Here is a 17,888-nt window from a genome sequence, read left to right on the forward strand (position 1 = left end):
ACCAGAAGTCAGAGCCAGAGGGGACAGAGAGACCCAGGGAGCCCGGCCGGCCATCCCGGCTCCGGCTCCGCCGTGAAGCCCCCTCCCCATCCCCGTCCGCCCCGCTCGGGCTGGCGGGAGGCTGGGATCCTGCAGAGGAGGGGGCGGGGCCGGAGCGCGCGAGGCCCCCAGCCCCGGGCTCCGCCGGCCCGGGCAGGGCCGGGGTCCCCCCAACCCCCCACCCCGCGGGCGGGGAGACCCCGGCGCGCCTCGCCCCTCCCCCACCTCCCCCGCCGGCTCAGACAAAGGAGCCCCGGCGCGGGCCGGGCTGGGCGGCGCCGCGCACGGGGCGGGCGGGGGCGCGCGGGCCGGGGGCGCGCGGGCCGGGCGGGCCCCCGCGGGTCCGGCCCGGCTACCTGGGGTTGCTGGAGTTCCAGTAGACGGGGTGGCGCAGGCTGGAGCCTCCCCGCAGAGGGGAGCCGAGGAGCGCGGCCCAGAGGACGGTCCGCAGCAGGGGCAGCAGCCGCATCGCCCCGGGGTCGGGTCCGGTCCGGTCCCGCGGGTCTCGGCCCGGCTCGCAGTCGGGGAGAGCGAGGTGCCGAGTGGAATCCGGGGGGGTTGCACAAAGTGGGTGGGGTGCGGGACTCAGGGCCACGCCCCGGATAACTTTCCACCAGTGGGAGCGCGTCTCCGCCTCCCCGCCCGGGCCAACTCGGGTTAACCCTCTGCGCGCCGCGGAGCGCGCCAGGTTGGCCATGGCGCCCGCGGGGCCGCGCGGGGCGGGGGGAGGGACCTGCGGCGCTCAGAGCGTCCAAAGAGGGCCGGGGGTCTTGCCTCTCTGGTCTGCACGGTGGAAAGCTTTGTTAGAAGCTGCAGAGGCCAGGCGAGCGCTGTAGGCCCAAGCTACTCGGAGGCCGAGGCAGGAGGGCTGACTGCTTGAGCCCAGGGGTTTGAAGCCGCCTGGGCAATATAGCCCAGGTTTGAGACTCTGTCTCAAACAACAACAATAATAACTAAATAATTTTGGGGGGGGGAATTTTAAGCAGGGGCGCACACCTTTGCCCAGGTAGCGACGGGGAGGCCCGAGAGAGGACCCGAGAAGCGTGCCAGACACTTTTATACCTTGACCCTTTTTCTTGGCCGTCTATGGAGGGCGAGGGAACCGGCCGGAGCGCCTCTGGGACACGCCTGTCCCTGGAGAGCCTTAGGTGGTGAGCGAGGTGCCCATGTGGGGCTGGCATCGGGCCCTTTCCGCCCCACGCCTTCCTTCTGGGCAGGGGGCCCGCACGGCCCCGGTGTCGAGGACGAGGTGCCGAGGCAGTGGCGGCGGGTACAAAGCACCTTTGTTCCTGCGCCCTCGGGTGGGGGCGGGGAGGGAGGAGACAGGTGCGCGGCCTCGGGATCGTGGGAGCCGCCGCCCGCCGCTCCGCCCCGGCTCCGGGGCTCTGAGAACACCGGTTACATACACTGTTCCCAAGCCACGGGTCCAAGGGTGGGGACGCGGGTCTGTCTGTCGATGGCCGCCCCAGGGTGCCGAGCAGCTTGGGGTGAGGGCCTAAGGAGTGGGGGTGGCAGCGGGCAAGCGATGCCCTGCGGCGCAGCAGCGCACCGAGAGCCATCCCAGACCCGCAGAAACAAGATCTGGAGCATCCGCAGGACCCGAGCCGGCTGAGCCACTCGGCTGCTCCCGCCTTGCTCCGCTAGCCTGGTCCGGGGAGGCAGCGCCGCCTGGCGGCCAGACCTGGCACCGCAGGGGCGACGCGGCCTCCGAGCGCACACCTGGGACACTTCCACGACTTCACGTTTATTTCAGCAGAGCCGAGACGGGCGGTGTGCACCAATCCCAGTCCCGTCCAGCCCCAGCCCCTCCCCGACGCCCGGCTGCGGGTCCTCTGGGTGCCCCTTGACAGCACCCCGGTTCCTTAAGACAGGCACAGCACGTCCAGGCTTCTTTAGTCACCGTGGGGACTCCAGGGGGGAAAAATGCCTGTAGGATCCTTTAAGTCCTAAATTCGAGTTGGAGGCGGCAGGACCTCAGGCGAGGTCAGAGGTAGAGCGAGGGCGCTGCTGGGGGCGGCGGTGCTGGCCTGAGTTCAGAAGCGGAGAAAAAAGGTCAGAGGTCCTTTTCGGCAGCTCGCCGGCCCTGTCCACCCACCCTCGGCGGCGCCGCCTCCCCTACCTGGAGGGTACCACCAAGGGCGGGGTCCCGGGATGGTCGTCCGATGGGCGCCGGCCCTGGGGGTCGGCAGGTAGTGGCTTTCTTGGGGGTGGGGGCTTGGCAGGCCCCTGAGACTGGGAGAGAGGCAGGAGCTGGCGTGGGGTGTCATGTTGCCCACCCCCGACACGCTGGTGCTTAGGGACACCAGCTTGGGGGCCGCAAACAAACCTGTCCCCACTAAAGGTGCCATTGGCACAGAGGGGGCATCGCACCGCCAACACCAGCACCACAGCCCTAGGTGGGGGGAGAGCCTGCGCCCTCCTCTCCCCCCACTGTTACCTTCGGGTGCCTCACCACCGGGTCAGCGGGCAGAGGGCGTGTGGGGGGGTTAGGTCGGTCAGCCAGCTCAGCCTGGACAGAGAGAGGGGCCGTGGCCTGAGACCACAGCCGAGGCGGTGGGCATGCAGGGCTCCCCCAGAGGAGATGGGGGTACACATGCAGAGTCAGCCAGGGCACGGGTACGGGCAAGGGGTTGGCGCATGCCTCAGTTAGAGCCTGGGAGAAAAGGTGTGCGGTGGCCCGCGGGAGTCCCTGGCTGGCTGCAGGCCCGCCACTGCCCACCAGATGGCGGCGGAGACCACTGCGGGAGGCTCACCCTTGCTGCTTCTGGGCTGGGCCTCAGAAGGCTGGGGACGGGCACCCCGGAGAACCGCAGTTGGGCACCAAGCCTCCCACCTGTCCTGGGCCAGGGTGGGGTCCGGCCCAGATTTACCTGGAGTCTCTTGGGCACGGGGTCAGGCGGCAGCGGCCTGGAGGGGGGGCCCGGGAAGCCGAGAGCACTAGCCCGCTGAGAGGGCAGGAGGGGCAGCTGGGCATGGAGGAGGTGAGGGAGCAGAGAGATGTGGGCAGAGAAGGGTTAGTGCCAGGCAGGGGCGCCGGGGCCCCGGGGCAGAGGGAGGCATGCACGGGTGAATTCAGTTGCATGCTGAAGGTGTCAAGTAGCAGGCCGTGCATGCAGGCATGGGACTGGGTGCCCTCCCACACAGCAGGACGGGCCTTGTGGGGCCCCTTGGGCACAGTCCCCTGCCTCGTCCCCTCCTTGGTCAGCCATAGACCCACCTCTCAAAGCCGCCAGTGTGGCCCGCTACCTCCTCTAAGGCTGCTCTGTGGCTGCAGGGGGAGCGGCTGGCCCTGGCTCCTCCGAGCCGCTCCGGGCAATGGTAGCCTTTCTCTGAGTCTAGAACCTTCAACGCTCCCTGCCAAGGGCCCATGCTGGGTGCCAGGCAAGGTGGGCCCCTCTCCTCTGGCCTCCGGGACTCACCTTAGTGCCTGGCATCAGCTGGGCCCTCTGCGGGGGTCCTGGTCGTTCTGGGGGACCGGGCTGGGCTGCCCTGAGCGTGAAGAAAGGAAAAGAAGGAGAGGGTTCAGCCTCAGACCCCAGTCACGTCTGCCACCATTGCGGGAGGCTGACCCTCTCTCTCTCTTTTTTTTTTTTTTTTTTTTTGCGGGTCTGGGGATGAAACCCAGGGGTATTTGACCTCCAAGCTACACCCCCTGCCCTATTTTTTATTCTTTATTTTGAAACAGGGTCTCACTAAGTAGCAGAGGCTGCCCACAAACCTCAATCCTCTGGTCTCAGCCTCCCGAATGCTGGGATTACAACTGTGCGGCACCATGCCCAGCATTCATTCCTCCTCCTCCTCCTCCTCCTCCTCCTCCTCCTCCTCCTCCTCCTCCTCCTCCTTCTTCTTCTTCTTCTTCTTCTTCTTCTTCTTCTTCTTCTTCTTCTTCGTCTTCTTCTTCTTCTTCTTCTTCTTCTTCTTCGTCTTCTTCTTCTTCTTCTTCTTCTTCTTCTTCTTCTTCTTCTTCTTTTTTTTTTTGGTGTGTGTGTGGTACTGGGGATTGAACTTGGCATTCTATCTCTGAGCTATACCCCCAGCCCTGTATTATCATTATTATTATTATTAATTATTACTATTACTATTACTATGGCACTGGGGATAGAACCCAGGGCATTCTACCTCTGACCTACACCCCCAGCCCTAATTTTTATTCTTTATTTTGAAACAGGGTCTCATTGAGTTGCAAAGAGCCTTACTAAGTAGCTGAGGCTGGTTGTGAACCTGCGATCCTCTTGTCTCAGCCTCCCAAATGCTGGGATAACAAGCGTGTACCACCACGCCCGGCTCCTCTATTTTATTATTTACTTGAGAGATTAATTATTTTATTGCAGCACTGGGGATGAGATCCAGGGGTGTTCTACCTCCGAGCTATACCCCCAACCCTATTTTTTTTATTCTTTTTTTTTTTTTTTGCGGTACTGGGGGTTGTACCCAGGGGCCTTCTACCTCCAAGCTACACCACCAGCCTTTTTTTTATTCTTTATTTGGAAACAGGGTCTCACTGAGTTGCAGAGGGCCTCACTAAATAGCTGAGGCTGGCTGCGAACAGTGATCCTCTGGTCTCAGCCTCCAGAACGCTGGGACTACAAGTGTGCGCCACCACACCCAGCAATTTTTTATTCTTTATTTTGAAACAGGGTCTCACTGAGTTCCAAAGGGCCTCACTAAGTAACTGAGGCTGGCTGAGAACCGTGACCCTCCTGTCTCAGCCTCCCACGTACTGGGATTATAAGCGTGCCCCACCATGCCTGCCTTTTTTTTTTTTTTTTTTTTTTTTTTTTTTTTGTGGTACTGAGGATGGAATTCAGGGGCATTCTACCTCCGAGCTATACCCCCAGCCCTATTTTTAAAAAATTTTTTGAAACAGGGTCTCACTGAGTTGCAAAGGGCCTCACTAAGTAGCTGAGGCAGCCAGCGAACCTGGATTCTCCTGTCTCAGCCTCCCAAATGCTGGGATGACAAGCGTGCGTCACCAGGCCTGGCTGCTTTTTATTTTCAAACAGGGTCTCGCTAAGTTTTGGAGGGCCTCACTAAGTTACTGAGGCTGGCTGCGAACCCGCCATCCTCTTGTCTCAGCCTCCCAAGCGCTAGGGTTGCAGATGTGTGCCCCAGTGCTGGGCTAGGTTTACCCTGTGTACCCTTTCAGAGTAGCTTTGGGTGGTATAGGCAGAAGTAAGTCAGCCTAAGGGAGGGCCCTGACTCTGTACGGGGGTCTGGGGGAAATGGCCCTAGCCCCCCAGCTGCCCTATGGGGTGCCCTTGTGCGGTGAAGAGTAGGGGAGGGAGGTGTGTGCGGTGGTCAGCAAGCTCAGGGTGCCCAAAGCACGGGTCAGGAAGGCTCTGCACCGCCCCCCAGTGGACGGACACGGCAGTGCGGGGGCGATGCTCCTACCTGTATTGGCAGCTGGATCCCTTGAGCTGGCAGAGCCGCTGGCGCAGCCGGGCACGGTACCAGTAGCTGGCACCGAGCAGCAACAGAACCAGCAGCAACAGGAGGCTGAGAAGCAGCTCGGTTCTCAGGGAGCTGGCTGCTGCGGGGTGAGGGAGGCCAGGTTTAAAGTGGGCGGGAGTGGAGAGGTCAGAGGAAGGGGTCAGGGGGCAGGAGGAGGGGCCGGGAAGGTGGCCTGTGCCCGCCCCGGGTACCTCGGAGCTGGGTGGTGCAGTCAGGCGGTGCCCAGCCCTCCTCACAATGGCAGTGCTTGTTGCTGTCACAGACCTAGGAGGACAGAACACGCAATGAAGGGCTCAGAGCGCCACCATTTCTTTTCTTTCTTTTTCTTTTTCTTTTTGCGGTACTGGAGATAGAACCCAGGGGCATTCTACCTCAAAGCTACACCCCCAGCCCTATTTTTAGTCTTTATTTGGGACTTTATATTAGTCTTTATTTATTTAGTCTTTATTTATTTTAGTCTTTATTTATGCTGGATCACAAGCAGGCGCCACCACGCCTGGCTTACTTTTTATTTGGAAACAGGGTCTCACTGAGTTGCAAAGGGCCTAAGTAGCTGAGACTGACCTCGAACTGCGATCCTCCTGTCTCAGCCTTCTGAATGCTGGGATTACAAGTGTGCGCCACTACGCCTAGCGTCCACAACCATTTCTGTTTGGGGTTTGTCAAGAACTCAGACTTTGCCCAGCGTGGTGGCGCACGCTTGTAATTCCAGCGCTTGAGAGGCTGAGACAGGAGGATCGCACAGGTTCGAAGCCAGCCTCAGCTACTTAGTGAGACCTTGTTTTCAAATAAAAATTAAGCCGGGCGTGGTGGCTCACGCTTGTAATCCCAGCATTCAGGAGGCTGAGACAAGAGGATCACAGTTTGTGGCCAGCCTCAGCTACTTAGTGAGGCCCTTTGCAACTCAGTGAGACCCTGTTTCAAAATAAAGACTAAAAAATAGAGCTGGGGGTGTAGGCTGGGGTGTAGGTTGGAGGTAGAACGCACCTGGGTTCCATCCCCAGTGCTAAAAAAAATAAAATAAAATAAAATAGGGCCCCGGGGGGGGGGGTAGCTTAGAGGCAGAATGCCCCTGGGTTCAATCTTCAGTACAAAAAAAAAAAAATAAAAATAGAAAACAAAACCTGTTCCAGGTCACACAGTGAGTAGGTAGCTGAACAAAGGTGGAACCCAGGTACATCTGTCCTCAAAGTCCCCCTTTCTTTTCCTCCCAAGGCCCCTCCCCCTCTCCTGCGCCGGCTCACCCCGTGTCCGTGGCATTGGCTCCGACATTCCTGTGCTCCCAGCTGACCCACGGGCTGGCATCTCTGGTCAATGCACACCTGGGAGGAGACACAAAGACGACGCTCTCGCAGACCTCCCCTGGGGCTGGGGTGGCCAGCCAGGCTGAAGTCGCAGCCCGCTTTACAGGTGGGGAAACTGAGGCTGGACGGGAAGACAGGCGTCTGCTCAGTCTTGGTAGGGATCTGCTTCCTGTAGAGCCTGTGCCTCCGGCGCTGGTGGACAATGGCTCTGGACACTGCTAGCTCAGATGGCCCTGCCCACCCGGCTGCTCACCAGGCCCGGGCCACAGGCCGTGCCGGGCAGTGTCAGGAGGGGCTGGGCCACGTCATCCCCCAGATCCAGGTGCACCCGGCTGCAGTTCAGCTGCGTCCCGTTGGTCTCCAGGGTCTCCCAGAGCAGATCTCGGACGGAGCCCAGCAGGGGCTGGGTGCTACCCCCCTGGCACTGGAGCTGCCCGCAGATGGCATCGCTGGCGGTGGGAGAAGGGCAGGCAGGGTGAGAGGGGCAGGACCGGGGCTTCGCAAACCCAGAGGAGAAGCCAGCTTCACCCCTTACCTGGGGGTGCAGGGCACATAGCTGCCATTGGGGCTTCTTCCGCAGCTCCCAAAGGCATCGCCCCGCGTGTTGGCTGTCTGGAGGCAGACTGGCGCAGCAGGCTGGGCCCCCGGCCCCCAGAGGGACTGACACTGCTGGGCATAGGAGGCACAGCGCCCGTGCATGCACACGGCCTGCCCGCCGGCGCAGGGCTCGCCGTCCCCCAGGCCGATGTCAGGGGGGCACTGGGAGCTGTCGCCCGGGCAGAACTCGGGCAGATCACAGTCTCCTCTGGCGGGGCGGCACTGCCAGCCGGCTGGGTGCAGCTGTGAAGGTGAGTGGGCACCAACTCAGGGGCTGGGCAAACTCGGCCAGGCCCAGAGGACAGAGTGACTCTCTCATCCCGGCCCCTCGCAGGTGCGCTCCGAACCCAGGGTGTTCTACCTCCGAGCCACACCCCCGGCCCTATTTATTATTCTTTATTTTGAAACAGTGTCTCACTGAGTTGCCAAGGGCCTCGCTAAGTAGTAGCTGACCTGTCTGCAAACAGTGATCCTCCTGTCTCAGCCTCCCAAATGCTGGGATTGGACCAGTTGACAAGGGCGTATATTCACACAGTCCTTGGTGCCCCTCCCTCCCCGGCTACCCCATCCCTTCCCTCCTGATACTGAGTGTCCAGGTAACAATGTTATATTTACATCCTGTAGTGGCAGGCAGCTTTTCCATTCGTGAACCTCAGCCTTCTTCCTCCTCTACCCCTCCTCCCTGGCTTTGCCGAGGTTTCCCCTCCATTATCTGGAGTCCCTCTGGCATCCCTCATGCTCCCTAGCTTGGGCATATTAGAGAAAACATATGTCCCTTCTCCTTCTGTGCTCGGCTGATCTCACTTAACATAATGTTCTCCAGGTCTTTCCATCTTCTTGCGAATGATATGATTCTGTTCTTCTTTATTACTGAGTAGAATTCCGTTGTGCGTATTTCCTATAATTTTGCAATCCACTCTTTTTTTTTTTTTCTGTGTGTGTGGTACTGGGGTTCCTGGAAACCCTTCTACCTCCAGGTTACACTCCCAGACCTATTTTATATTTTTATTTGGAAACAGGGTCTCTTAAGCCAGAGAGGCTGGCTTCGAACCCGTGCGATCCACCTGTCTCCGCCTCCCAAGCGCGGGGATTACAAGCGTGCGCCGGCACGCCTGGCTGCAATCCATTTATCTTTGATGGAGACCTAGGTTGGTCCTGTAATTTGGCTATTGCGAATTGTGCTGCTATGAACACGGGTATGCATATGTTCCTGTAGTTCAGATTTCACCCCCTTTGGAAAGATGCCCGGGAGTGTTATGGCCGGATCATACGGTGGATCCTTTCCCAGTTTTCTAAGCAATCTCCACACTGATCTCCATAATGCCTGAGCTAGTTTGCACTCCCACCAAAGGTGTACAAGAGTACCTATTTCCCAACATCCTATTTATCTTTAAACAGTCTCACTAAGTTGCTGAGAGCCTCTCTAAATTGCTGAGCCTGACCTCAAACCTGCGATCCTCCTGTCTCAGCCTCCCAAGTACTGGGATTACTGGCATGCACCACTGCACCTGGCTCACCTGGCAGTTTTTTGTTTTGTTTTTTTTGTGGTACTGGGGATGGAACCCAGGGGCATTGTACCTGAGAGCTCCACCCCCGGCCCTATTTTTTAGTCTTTTTATCTTGAAACAGGGTCTCGCTGAGTTGCGGAGGGCCTCGGTAAGTAGCTGAGGCTGGCCGCGACCCGCGATCCTCCTGTCTCTGTCTCCTGAACGCTGGGATTACAAGCGTGCCCACCGCGCCCAGCTCACCTGGCAGTTTTGACAGCAGGCTCCGTCAGAGGCGCACTGTGCCCCCGGCCTCAGCTTGCAGGTGAAATAGTCGCAGCAGGGGTCCGTGCAGTCCTGGGAAGGGCACAAGAGGGGCCCAGCCTCAGAACCGCCCCCAACACCCCCTCCCAGACAGCAAACCCAGAAGGCTGCGGGAAGGAGAAACAGAGCCCAGAAGCCCGTGTGCAGACAGGGCGGCCCCTTTGAAACCAAAGAGGCCTCGAGGGGGCCGGGGGCCCGGCCCGGGGTGAGCCGGGCGAGGGGCTCACATTTGCGAAGCCACAGTCACACTGCTCGCCAGGGTCCACAAACAGATTTCCACAGAAAGCAAACATCCGGGGCAGGTGGGGCAGCCGATCGAAGAGGCAGCTGCCCATGCCGTCCAGGAGGGCTTTCTCCAAGGCCTGCCGGCTGCAGTTGCTGAAGGTTAGGCCTGGCAGGTAGCTGGGGAGGGCAGCAAAGGAGGTTGGGACTGAGCCCCCCAGCCCTCCCGACCCCCACCCGCCCGGGCAGTCACTCACTCCGTGGAGGCCTCCATGATACAGCTCTTGACTGGGGCCGGCCCCGGGCAGGTGCAGCTGCTCCCAGGAGCATCGTGGCCCAGGCCCAGGCTGTGGCCAAGCTCATGGGCTATGGAGGTGGCGACTCCCAGGATGCTCGTGGAGTGGTCCTGCCGCCGGGGAGGGGGGACCCTGGTCAGCCTCCACCTGGCTCCCAACAGCCCCCTCCAGCTGCTCCTGCCCCCTCTCTGTTGGGCCAGTGGGCAATGCCTCCCTCTTTGTTTGTTTTTCTTTTTTTGCAGTACTGGGAATGGAAAAAATCCACGGGCATTCTATCTCTGAGCCCTATTCCTCCAGCCTTTTTTTTTTTTTTTGGTGGTACTGGGGATGAAACCCAAGGGCATTCTACCTCCGAGCTACACCCCCCATCCGATTTTTTATTCTTTATTTTGAAACAGGGTCTCACTGAGTTGCAAAGAGCCTCACTAAGTAGTAGCCGAGGCTGTCAGAAAACCACAATCCTCTTGTCTCAGCCTCCCAAATGCTGGGATTACAAGGGTCTCACTGATTTGTGGAGAGCCTCACTAAGTAGCTGAGGCTGGCTGCAAACTTGCGATTCTCCTGTCTCAGCCTCCCAAATGCTGGGATTACAAATGTGTGCCCCACGCCTGGCCTTAATCGTTTTATTTTATTTTATTTTATTTTTTGCCAGGTACCAGGGATTAAGCCCAGGGGCATTCTACCCCTGAGTTATACCCACATTCCTTTATGATTTTTGTTTTTGAAACTAGCCAGGTGTGGTGTGTGGCTCACACTTGTAATCCCAGCATTCGGGAGGCAGGGACAGGAGGATCACGATTCAGGGACATTCTCAGCCACTTAGTGAGGCCCTTTGCAACTCACTGTGACCCTGTTTCAAAACAAAGAATAAAAAATGGGATGCGGGTGGGGGCAGCTCGGAGGTAGAACGCCCCTGGGTTCTATCCCCAATGTTGCAAAAAATAAAACTGGAAAACTGGGTCTCCCTAGGTTGCGGAGGGCCTTGCTAAATTGCTGAAGCTGGCTTCAAACCCACTATCCTCCTGTCTCAGCCTCCCAAGTACTGGGATTACAGGCATGCACTGCCACCCTTGGCTTCTATCCCCCTGGAGATCAGCCGTGTTCTTTGGGACCCCTCCCCCAAATTCCCATTAGGCAGACCTCATCGGTGGAGATCATGAGGGGTTCCCTCGCAAGCCCAGACCCTGTCCCTTCGCCCCCATGCCCACAAATCAGAGGCTGGCCATCTTTGTAAGGGGGATTTCAGTCAATAAATGGTCCCGTACTCGGGAGGAACCCAACTGGGAGCGGGGAAGAGGCCTGCATCTCACTCACCATGTTCACACCCCCGGAGAAGTCGGGAGAACAGATGGAGTTTTGGATGGCCATGCCCACCATAGGCCCAGAGAAGGAGATGTCCCTGCGGGTCAGAGGTCAGAGGTCAGGGATCAGAGCTGCAGTGCCAGGGGTGTGTTTGGCCAGGGACGGCGACGTGGCGCCCCTCTGGCTAAGCCTGGGGGAGCACTTACGTCACCAGCTGGGCACTGTCATGGGGCAATCGAGGCAGTAAGTCGGTCCGGCGCCAGTGAAGAAAGTTTTCTAACGTGACGGCTGGGTTGGGACTGATCTCCACCAGGTCGCGCTGGGTCCAGGCCTCCAGGCCCACTAGGACCACCCGAACGTTCAAGGGTTGGAAAAACTGAAAGAGAGCTCAAGTTCAGAAGACGGGGCGCCAGGTCGGGGGGCCAGGGGACTCCGGCAGCCCCACGCTCACCGAGTCCAGCAGGTAGACTGCCTCCCGCGTGCGGTTGAGCAGGATCTGGAAGTCGGGGTACCGCCTGACCTGGGGACCGAGAGGGAGCCATCACGGGAGGCAGGCGGGGCGCGCAGCGGCGGGAGGACCGCGGGCCCGCCGCTCACCTCCGAATGGTCAGCCACGACCACCAGCTCCACGACCTTGGTCTCCGTCACCACGTCCCGCTTGCTCTGTGCACAGAAGGAGGAAGGAGAGAAGGCCACCGGGCTCAGGCCCCAACCCAGGCCCCAAGCCGCATCCATTCCCACCCATGGTGGCCAGGCAGAATAAGCCGAGGGCCCATTCCACCGATGAACCATGGAGAGCCAGGGAGGCCAGGGGCCTGCCCACGTGGACCAAGCCCGTTACAAACCTGGAGTACAACCCTGCATTTCCAGCTTTCAGCTCAGTGCTTTTTTTTTTTTTTTTTTTTTTTTTTTGCAGTATTGGGGATGGAACTCAGGGGCCTTCTACCTCCGAAATATACCCCCAGCTCTGTTTTTTATTCTTTTTTTTTTTGCCTTTTAATTTATTTTTTATTGGTGCAATGTATTCAAATGTATTCATACATCATAATGGTATAAAGAAAATACTTTTGTAGACATACATGCACACATCGCCCAGTTAGCCCCTACCCGATCCCCACCCTGTTCCCTCCCCATCCCTCCTTCCCATGCTTGGCTTAGTGGTTGACATCTAGTGTTTTTTATTCTTTATTTTGAGACAGGGTCATTCTGAGTTGCAAAGGGCCTCACTAAGTAGTAGCCGAGGCTGTCTACAAACCACGATCCTCCTATCTCAGCCTCCCCAATTTTTTTTTTCTTCTTGTGTGTGTGGTACTAGAGATTGAACCTGGGACATTCTACCTCCAAGCTGCACCTCCAACACTTTTACTTATTTATTTATTTATTTATTTTTCTGTACTAGGGATGGAACTCAGGGGACTTTTATCTCTTACACCCCAAGCCCTATTTTTTATTCTCTATTTTGAAACAGGGTCTCACTGAGTTGCAAAGGGCCTCACTAAGTAGCTGAGGCTGTCTGCAAATGGTGATCCTCCTGTCTTAGCTCCCCAATGTTGGAATTATAAGTGTGTGCCACCACGCCCTTCTCCTTTTACTCTTTTTTAGTGTGTGTGCATGTGTGTGTGTTACATTGGGGGTTGAATCCAGGGGCATTATACCTTCAAGCTATACCCCAGCCCTATTCTTTATTCTTTATTATATATATATTTTTCAGTACTGGGAATTGAACCCAGGGGTATTCTACTTCTAAGCTACACTCCAGCCCTATTTTTTATTCTTTATTTTGAAACAAGGTCTCACTAAGTTGCAGAGGGCCTCGCTAAGTAGCTGAGGCTGGTCTTGAACCTGCGATCCTCCTGTCTCAGCCTCCCAAGTACTGTGATTACAAGTGTGTGCCACCACACCCAGCTTCTTTATTTTTGAAATAGGGTCTCACACAGCCTCAGCTACTCAGTGGGGCTCTCCACAACCCTGTTTCAAAAAAAAGACTAAAAAATAGGGTTGGGGTGTAGCTTGGAGGTAGAATGCTCCAGGTTCAACCTCCAGTACATGCCAGTAATTCTAGTACTTAGGAGGCTGAGACAGGAAGACTGAAGGTCTGAGGCCAATATCAGCAACCTAGTGAGGCTCTCAGTAACTTAGCAAGAGCTTGTCTTAAAATAAAACAATAAAACAGGGCTAGGGGTTTCTTAGAGGTAGAATGCCCCTGGGTTTAGCCTCTAGTACCAAAAAAGAAAAAGGAAAAGAAAAAAGGGGGGATGCTGAGGATGTTGCTCCATGGCAGAGCATCCCTGGATTCAATTCCCAGCACAACAAAAACAGAAAAAGCAAATACACAAAACAAAATCATTGGCCGGGCGTGGTGGCGCACGCTTGTAATCCCAGCACTTGGGAGGCTGAGACGGGAGGATCACAGTTCGCGGACAGCCTCAGCTACTTAGTGAGGCCCTCTGCAACTCAGTGAAACCCTGCTTCAAAATAAAGAATAAAAAATTGGGCTGGGGGTGTAGCTCGGAGGTCAAATGCCTCTGGGCTCCATCCCCAAACCCGCAAAAAAAAAAAAAAATTCATTAATTGCTATACTATCAAACACTTAACCATATGCCAGGCCTCCTCCTCCTCCTCCTCTTCTTCCTCCTCCCTCTCCTCTTTCTTCCCCTCCATGCTCAATAGCACTCTCTCTCTCTTTTTTTTTTTTTTTTTTTTTTTTTTTTTGCGGGTCTGGGGAGGATAGAACCCAGGGGCATTTGACCTCTGAGCTACACCCTCTGCTGTATTTTTTTTATTCTTTATTTTGAAGCAGGGTCTCACTGAGTTGCAGAGGGCCTCACTAAGTAGCTGAGGCTGTCTGCGAACTGCGATCCTCCTGTCTCAGCCTCCCAAATGTTGAGATTACAAGTGTGCACCACCAAGCCTGCTGCTTGGCTTGTGCGCGCTCCCCCCCCCCCCTCCTGGTGCTAGGAATTGTTCCCAGGGCAGGCATCCCTTTTTATTTTTCATCTTAAAACAGGGTCTTGCTAAGTGTTTCACTAAGTAGCTGAGGCTGGCCTCAAATCTGTGATCCTCCTGTCATGTCTCAGCCTTCCATGTACTGGGATTACAGGTGTGTTCCACTGAGCCCGGCCTGACAGTCCTCTTACCCGGCGGAGGTGGCCTGGTCCTAGGGGGGACGGTGGTGGAGCGTGAGTGGACGCAGGGGCGCGCTGACGCACGGCACAGGAGTACCCTGGCAGGAGGAGGTCTTGGAGACGGGTAACGATGGGAGGACCCTGGAGGTCTCCGGGCCCCGGCTCCAGGGCGTAACTCCTCTCTGGGGACAGTACCACCAAGCCCCTAAGGAAGAAAGAGAGAAGTCAGGAAACATTTCACCCGTGCCAGGTGCGTCCTCTCCAGGGTCGCAGACTCCACCCACTGTACCTGAGCCCCGAGCAGGTGCAGATGGAGACCCAGGAGCCTGCGTAGCCCAACACTCTTCCCTGATGGCAGCAGCTCTCCTGCAGTGAGAGACATCAGAGCTGGCACCCGGGGGCCTCGCTTGCTAGGACAGGTGTCGGGGGACCTCCACTTCCTCCAGGGCCGCCACGCTCCAGTCACCCTCCCCTGTCCTCCCCCCAGGCCAGAAACGGTCCAGGAGGGCCCGACCTACCAGTGAGTGTCCCTCACTGACCGCCCGAGTGCCATCTGGCTGGTACCACACCAGGGCCGGGCGGCCTGGGACCAGATCCCTGTGGGGAGAAGAAAAGGGAGGGCGGTGTAGCACTAGTGAGCAGCGGGGCTGGGAATGCCCGCAACTTCCCACCGCCCCAGGGGCAGCGGGGTGTGGGGTCCACCGCTGCCAGGGTATTGGGGTTAGGATCTGGTTTACAACGCACACTCAGCTGTGTGAGCTCAGGCCAGTTACGTAACCTCTCTGTGCCTGGGCTTTTTCCTAAGTTAAATGAGAACAGTAATACATAACAGACCCCTCTCCCCTTTAGGAGGTTGTTGGGAGGATTTCATGACAGAGCACTTAGACCCTGGGACAGTAAATGCTACATAATTGGTAAGCTGGGTGCTTATTTATTGATTTATTATTTTTTTGCAGTACTGGGGGTGGAACCCAGGGACGGTCTACCTCTGAGCTACACCCCCAGCCCTGTTTTTTATTCTTTATTTCGAAACAGGGTCTCACTGAGTTGCAAAGGGCCTCACTAAGTAGCAGAGGCTGTCTGCGAATCGCGATCCTCCTGTCTCAGCCTCCCGAATGCCGGGATTACAAGCGCGCGTCACTACGCTCAGCTCTGTATGGTTATTATTGTTACTGTTATTATTATTTTATAGTACTAGGGATGGAGGCCAGGGACATTCTACCTCCAAACTACACCCCCGGCCCTATTTTATTTTACTTTTATTTATTTATTTTTACTTTTATTTTATTTATTTTGTGGGATGAAACGAAACCCAGGGGCTTTCTACCTCTGGGCTATACTCCCAAACCTCTTTTATATTTTATTTGAAAACAGGGTCTCACTAAGTTGCTGAGAGCCTCACTAAGTAGTTGAGGCTGGCTTCGAACCTGCACCATCATCCTGTCTCAGCCTCCCAAGTACTGGGATTACAGGCGTGCCCCACCACGCCCGGCTTTACTTTATTTTTATTTTGAAACAGGGTCTCACTAGGTTGGTGAGAGTCTTACTACTTGCTGAGACTGTCCTCGAACCTGCAGTCCTCCTGTCTCAGCCTCCCAAGTACTGGGATTACAGGCGTGCACCACCACACCTGGCTTATTCTTTAACTTTGAAACGGGGTCTCACTATGTTGCTGAGGGCCTTGCTAAATTGCTGAGGCTGGCCTCGAACCTGTGATCCTCCTGTTTCAGCTTCCCAAGTCCTGCTCCGGGCCGGTGTGATTATTTTTATTCCCAGCTCCCTACCTATTCTTAAGCAGCTCCAAGACATGACTCTCCCCGTCCAGGTCCAGCTTGATCCTCAGGGCTTCAGGCAGACTGGTCTGTAGGCACAGAAGACAAGTCACCGCCCTGCCCCTGCCACACCTCCTACCTTTCTTTCCTAACCAGGAAACCTCAGGCCCTAGGGACAGCCAAGATGATGAGGTCACTGGTGGGGGATCCCAAGGAAGGGGCCAGGAAGCCCTGCCTGGCCTGGGGCATTGTTCTGGGGGGCTGCATGGGGGGGGGGGTCAAGGAAGGTATCTAAGCCGCCCCTTCTCTGCTTCCTGCCCAAAGAGGAAGCATCCTGGAGGACCCAGCGCAGGACCCAGCCCTTCCTCTGACTCAGCTTTAGAATGGGGGGGGGCACAAAGCCTTGACCCTTTCCCAGTCCCCCCAATGAGAAGACTGACATCGTGAAAAGCAAGTTTGGCTTCAGAAACTCCCCATGGAGAGGGATGCCCGGGTGGGGCCGAGGCTGAGATGTGTAAAGACACCAGGGAGGTTGGTGAGACCAGGTGCTGGGGACTGGCTGAGATGGACCTGGCTCCTTAGCCCTGCTTGGCTTTGGGGCACCTGCCCGAGCTGGGGTGCGGGGTGGGGAGCGCTGGCTACTCGCTGGGGGGCAGCAGCTCACCTGAAGCACCTCTGCTGGGCTAATCCCGGGCTTGTCCTGAAGGACCTCAGGCTCCGACAACCCACTCGGAGACTTCTCTGGTCTGGTCTGCTGCTCCCCGGTGCCACCTGCAGGGTCCCAGACACCCCAGAAAGCGCTGAGGACGCCCACACCCGGGCTGGGGACTGCTGTCCTCAGACCCACCCATTCCCAGCGCACCAAGACCCTTCTGTGCCAGAGGAGCTCCAGCACTGCATGCTGGGAGGAGGTCACCGGAGGAAGGGGGCTGCTCCCCAGTACCACTTTCTACCCACCCACCCGTCCACCAGTCCTCGAGAGAGTCCGGCTTGTCCGGCCTGTGGCCCCTCTGGCCAGTGGCAGGTTCCCCCAGGGGCCCTCCCCTGTCTCCGCCCGCCCCCTCCTCCCGCATCAGGAACCCCCGCCCTCCCTAGGCCTTGCCGAGCCTCGTGGCCCGGCGCCCACTCGCCCTCCCCTTCCCTCCTGGCAGATGCGGTGAACGCCCATTTCTGGGTGAGCAGTGCAAACACCCTCAGCTCCCTACACACCCCTCACGCCCAGTCGGGCACACCCGCTGCCCACAGCCTCCGCTTCCTCCCAGCACCCGCCCCCCACAATGGCCCTCTCTCCTCCGGACACTCCACCCCCGCCTGCCCTCTCGGCCCCCGGCCCAAGACAGCGGCGGGAAGTGAAAGTTCCTAGGAGGAGCCGCGTCCCAGCCCCTCTCCAGGCTCCTCCCGGCCCCGGCCGCCCGGCCGGGCTTCTGCCCCGGGGTGTCGGTGCCCGGGCGCCCAGGCTGGAGAGAATCGTCATCACTAAACCCGGAGCTGCGCCCACGGCATCCTGGCACGGGGTGCGCTGTCAGCTAGGCCCCGAGGGGCGCAGGCGTCAGTCCCGGCGAGGGGCGACCCTCTTTGCACGGCCCCCCGGGGCGCTGGGCAGCCCCCTCTGTGCCTGGCACCTGAGCCCGAGAAAGTGTCAGCGGGACGACGCGGGGCGCCTCCGGCCGGGCTCCAGCATCCCTCCTCCCTCTGCGCTCCATGCCCCGGTGCCGGGCCCGGGCAGGCCGCGCTGCTAGGGCTCCGGGCCGACCCCAGCGTCCCGCTGCGTCCCGCTTCCCGGCACCTCTCCCCAGCGCACCCTCGACCCCCCGCTGGCTGCAGACTCACCTATATTTGGGAGCGGCCGGGAGGGCAGCGGGCTGCCCGCGCCCAGGAGCCCCAGGGCCCAGAGCAGCGCCAGCCGCATGGCAGCGGCGCCCCGCGGGCAGCAGGTGCGGTGGGCGCGCGCGGCAGCGGCGGCCGGGTGGGC

At 58.1% G+C, this 17,888-nt stretch overlaps 2 protein-coding genes across 4 annotated transcripts in view; both read right to left on the bottom strand.

The window, feature by feature from the left end:
• EFNA4 (ephrin A4) overlaps positions 1–508 on the bottom strand; it is a gene marked incomplete at both ends in the record, with an annotated part of 6,250 nt that extends 5,742 nt beyond the window's left edge. For both annotated transcript variants that reach the window (XM_080691908.1, XM_080691907.1), the window contains one exon: positions 396–508. In XM_080691908.1, the coding sequence (XP_080548034.1) occupies positions 396–508 (113 nt within the window). The remainder of the gene's footprint in view (positions 1–395) is intronic.
• A 1,515-nt stretch (positions 509–2,023) lies between these two features.
• Positions 2,024–17,825, bottom strand: ADAM15 (ADAM metallopeptidase domain 15; the record flags this gene model as incomplete). 2 transcript variants are annotated; one of them, XM_080691870.1, is made up of 23 exons in its annotated part: positions 2,024–2,066; positions 2,159–2,271; positions 2,477–2,548; positions 2,910–2,981; positions 3,459–3,528; positions 5,431–5,569; positions 5,682–5,754; positions 6,735–6,812; positions 7,048–7,243; positions 7,330–7,634; positions 9,140–9,232; positions 9,427–9,601; positions 9,679–9,827; positions 11,032–11,116; positions 11,226–11,395; positions 11,471–11,539; positions 11,617–11,682; positions 14,157–14,349; positions 14,434–14,510; positions 14,663–14,741; positions 15,929–16,005; positions 16,581–16,687; positions 17,747–17,825. In XM_080691870.1, 23 exons carry the CDS (start codon positions 17,823–17,825, stop codon positions 2,024–2,026), a joined length of 2,580 nt encoding a protein of 859 aa, XP_080547996.1. The 2 variants fall into 2 exon arrangements, with proteins under 2 accessions (XP_080547996.1, XP_080547995.1); XM_080691869.1 differs by having other exon boundaries at positions 2,910–2,984.
• Positions 17,826–17,888: the final 63 nt, after the last annotated feature.

Source organism: Muscardinus avellanarius, assembly GCF_963383645.1.
Source record: "Muscardinus avellanarius genome assembly, chromosome: 3".
NCBI classification, from domain to species: Eukaryota; Metazoa; Chordata; class Mammalia; order Rodentia; family Gliridae; genus Muscardinus; species Muscardinus avellanarius.